The 2,294-nt window shown below is 50.7% G+C and overlaps 1 protein-coding gene across 2 annotated transcripts in view; it reads left to right on the plus strand.

Annotated features, from left to right (window-relative positions):
• Window positions 1–2,294, plus strand: part of CCDC50 (coiled-coil domain containing 50) — a 72,698-nt gene that overhangs the window by 64,608 nt on the left and 5,796 nt on the right. For both annotated transcript variants that reach the window (XM_019503487.1, XM_019503488.1), the window contains one exon: window positions 1,139–1,254. In XM_019503487.1, the coding sequence (XP_019359032.1) occupies window positions 1,139–1,254 (116 nt within the window). The remainder of the gene's footprint in view (window positions 1–1,138; window positions 1,255–2,294) is intronic.

Raw genomic sequence — 2,294 nt, forward strand, 5'->3', positions numbered from 1 at the left:
ACCAAAAAAAATCTTTCTTTGCATGCTTTCGGGCTCACACGCCCTTCCTTAGGCTTAGGGAAAATTAAAAATGGTACAAAACTCCCTAGGTAGAAGAATAAACTTCAGCTTGCACAGAGGAATTTGAAGATGGATATCTGTTTTTCTGGGTCCATGAGAGTCCCTTTGTCCCTCTTAGGATCACTTAGCACTAATTAACACCTATGCCAAGCTAGTCTGGGGACTCTCCAGTCCCTCCTTCCAGGCTGCCATCGCCTTGCAGTCCTCCTTATGCAGGTCTCTGTGGTTGTCCTGAAATCAGCCTTTACAAAAGTGGTAACCACCTTGGAATTTATCGGGTCATGAATTCACTCCACTGTAGGCAACAGCTTGAAGCAAGTGGCCCAGTTGTATGTTTGCGTTTAGGTGCATCTCTGGCCTGCTGTAGTTTGGAGCATCTCTGCGTGGTGTTTGGTACTTGTTCAGTCCCTACCTCCCCTTGCTGCTCAGCCCTACGTGATTAAGGAAGGCTGCAATGTGGCTCATTTAGCACCCTCTTCCAAAGGGCATAAGCCATTTAGGTGGGAGGATATTTCATTTTTGGAACACAGCCTCACCGCTGGATTGAGGGCAGAGGGAAATGATCTCAGTGGCAGATTATCTCCACGGCTCAGAAGATCAGGATCACCGAGTAAAGGAATTGCTTCCGTGCAACCCGCTTATCTCCTCTAACGTGTCCACAGAGAGTCCACAGGGCTCCTCATCCCCCCAGCACAGATGAAATCTCAACTGGGTCTAGAAATGCACCGATAAGGGACGGTTGAATTAAATGCACAGACCCCACCCCATCCCCTCCTGAAATCCAGAGCAGAGCCTCAAGGGAACTGCAGGATTTTGGCTTGCCTTACTGCTCCCTGTGTGAAAGCTGATCCTGCTGAATCAGAAAGTGCCAGACATCTCACAGGGTCCTCATGGCTTTATACAGTGTTCACAATATCTGCCTTTCCTGAAGCAGATCTCTAGCCCACTTGGGGCAGAGCATCTTCTGCAGTGGGTGGAGGGTCTGCACACTCGGAAGAGGATGGGGGTTTCCTTCCCAAAGCACATGGCCAAAGAGGAGGCTGATTTTTTTTTTTTCCCCTCCTCTTCTCTCATGTAGGAATGAAGCCGAGAGGGACGAAACAGGCAACCTACGACAAGCCCCGGCTGGATCCCAGAGAACAGGAGCTGTATGATGCTGAGATCGCAAGGAAGCTGCAAGAAGAGGAACTTCTGGTAAGTCGAGACAGCAGGAGCTGATGGTACAAGCAGAGCTGGGAGTGGGTATTAACCAGCGGTGGTTTCTGCCCTGCGCCCGTTGCAGGTAGTTGGGCTCCAAACTGTCTGCTGTGTTTGAATCGTCACCTTCTCTGCCTGCACTGGGGCCACAGAGCGTGCTCAGTAAATGCAGCTGTATTCTGCAGAGCTTATTGCGCAGAACATCTGGCAGCATCGACAGCGGATCATCCAAAGGGAGAGGGATGAGACAGGATCAGCAGGGGAGCCGATGAGAGAACCATGCAAGAAGCTGGGCAGCTGCAAGGAGTCGGGCAGGCTTGCAGTCATGGGGAAGGGACACGGGCACAGGTGGGATGGGAAGAGCTGAGAGAACAGGCTGGAGCAACAGAGGATTTTAAAAACAAGTGGAAAAAAGGGTCTGAGTGATGCTTTGAGGGCTTGGGAAGACCCCCTGGAGGAACCCTGCCACACGGGGTTAATTAGATGCAGTATAAATAGCATGCAATAAGCAGTGTGGACACACTGAGAGCTCCAAGGAGGGGACAAATGGGCATGGGCAGCATACCCAGCCCAGCCTGCCTTCCTTATGTACTTAAGTCATTGGCTTTGCTAGGGTCTAGAGCAGCGATTCTCAACTGGGGAGATGAGGCTATTTGGGGTGCCCTGAGATCCTTTCAAGCCTGCCATGCAATGCTGGTACTGCTAGGTGTGCAGACGTGGTGCACCAGATAAACCCAGGGATCTCCCATAGGAATCCAGAGCATCACACATGTCTGCCCTGCTGTGGGATGGCTGAGTGTTTTGCAACAGAAGACTTGCTCTGCTGTGTTTCCGTAGTCAAAAATGTAGGACAAGTAGGAGCCGGCATTTTCCCAGGGAGGTCTCAAGCTAAACAAGGGGTGCCTTGAGTCTGAAAAGGTTGGTCTAGAAACTAAAGGCCATCTTTTAAAGGTCTTTATACTTTTCTCCAGGACCTGAGATGTAACGACCCATCACCCGGGAATGTCTCCTAGCTAAAAGGGAGGCATACACCCAGT

This window comes from Gavialis gangeticus, unplaced genomic scaffold, assembly GCF_001723915.1.
Source record: "Gavialis gangeticus isolate Ggan-Ray unplaced genomic scaffold, GavGan_comp1, whole genome shotgun sequence".
In the NCBI taxonomy this organism is placed as follows: Eukaryota; Metazoa; Chordata; order Crocodylia; family Gavialidae; genus Gavialis; species Gavialis gangeticus.